The 1,637-nt window shown below is 39.3% G+C and overlaps 1 protein-coding gene across 1 annotated transcript; it reads right to left on the bottom strand.

Annotated features, from left to right (window-relative positions):
* Positions 1 to 644: 644 nt before the first annotated feature.
* Positions 645 to 1,341, bottom strand: LOC126595453 (probable acyl-[acyl-carrier-protein]--UDP-N-acetylglucosamine O-acyltransferase, mitochondrial). The gene is made up of 2 exons (XM_050261744.1): positions 1,283 to 1,341; positions 645 to 1,167 (listed from the first exon to the last, which is right to left on the bottom strand). Exons 1-2 carry the CDS (start codon positions 1,339 to 1,341, stop codon positions 645 to 647), a joined length of 582 nt encoding a protein of 193 aa, XP_050117701.1.
* Between the last annotated feature and the right edge of the window lie 296 nt (positions 1,342 to 1,637).

Below are 1,637 nucleotides of genomic sequence, written 5' to 3'. Positions count from 1 at the left end.
GTTTGGTGATTTAAGAAGGAGTTGTTTTTGTAATTCTTGAAGATTTGTGATGAAATTTCTTGTTGTTTCTGGGCCACAGGAGTGTCAATCTCCTTGGTTGATTTGATTTCTTTGAGTGTCATTCTCCTTGGTTAATTTTGGTGTTAGTATTTGGAAAGATTTAGGAAGCTATCAGGAGTGTCATTCTCCTTAGTTGATTTGATTTCTTGGAGTGTCATTCTCCTTTGGTTAATTTTTGGTGTTTTTATCTAGGAAGATATAGGAAGCTATCAGGAGTGTCAATCTCCTTGGTTGATTTGGTTTCTTGGAGTGTCATTCTCCTTGGTTGATTTGGTTTCTTGGAGTGTCATTCTCCTTAGTTGATTTGGTGCTAGTCTCTGTAAAGTCTGTAGATGACAAAGACTTCAACAGATTAGGATTAGAAACTGTATTGTGCATAGCATTTTCAGCAACAACATAAATTTCAGCAAGCCTCATGGGTTAATCAATTGAGCTCTCAGAAATTCTTGGTGAAGAGTTAGGATTACATAAGGGATTGGAGAAAATGGAGTTTCTTGTGGTTTTTTTTTTTTTTTTTTTTTTTTTCGAATGGCAAGTGGGAGATGATGATCAAAACCAGAGGTTCAGGTAACTGTGAGAGACTGTCAATGTCTGAATTTACATATTCTATGTTGCTTTTCTTCAAAAGAGTCACGGATAGACTGCACTATGGAATGGACTACAAGTATATGAGCAAAAAGATGTTCTTCAAAATCCCTGGAATTTTTATCAGCAGGCATGAATATCTTTTGGTAAGTTGTTCTCAGGCTTCTGATCTCTGTAGCTGTGAATCCATTACAACATAGACCTTCAAGGTTTAAACCACGAAGCACAGCTCTTTCTCCCGCAACCATCATGTACTTTGGAACATCCTCTGCGATCACAGAGCCACCACCAATAAATGAGAAAGAGCCAACATGGCAAAATTGATGAACGACGATAGCCCCTGCAGTGTGAGCATAATCTTCTACCACAACATGGCCTTCCAGCAATGTATTATTTGCAAAATTGATGTTGTTTTCGATCTTGCAATCGTGGGCAATATGACAAGATCCCATGATAAGATTGTTATTCCCAACAACTGTTATATCACTCGACTTCGAAGATCGGTGGATCGAAGTATAGTTTCTTGCATTATACAAGAGAAGTTGCAGGAGTGATCGATGAAGAAGAAAAAGGTGGGTGTGGAAAGAAAAAGACCTTTCTTGTGGCGCAGTTTTCGAGGGGAGAGGCGGTAATTAACACCCGGTGGTATTCATTTGTTTGGGGTTTTCTGCAGTGTTCTTGAAGCATTGCAGACATCTTGGTCTTGCAGTTCCAAACTAGTTTCAGAGTTCTAGCTAGTTCAAACTTCACTTGGCCACACCAATTTCAGTTTGAGGGGGGAGTAATAACAGAAATGTTTAGTAATAACAGAAATGCCACATGGCACTTGTCACGCCCCGACCCCCACATACGTCCAGGATAGACACATGACGTTACCAAATACCCATATCACTCACATACCCCACCTCCGGGATATGGACAATGCACAACTCAAGATTCGAATTTCGTGATAATTTTTCTTATACTTTATGGTTGCATCTAACCTCCTCATT

Source organism: Malus sylvestris, chromosome 13 (assembly GCF_916048215.2).
Source record: "Malus sylvestris chromosome 13, drMalSylv7.2, whole genome shotgun sequence".
Lineage (NCBI taxonomy): Eukaryota > Viridiplantae > Streptophyta > Magnoliopsida > Rosales > Rosaceae > Malus > Malus sylvestris.
Note: the sequence above shows the minus strand (reverse complement) of the source record. Positions and strands in the feature narration are given on the sequence as shown.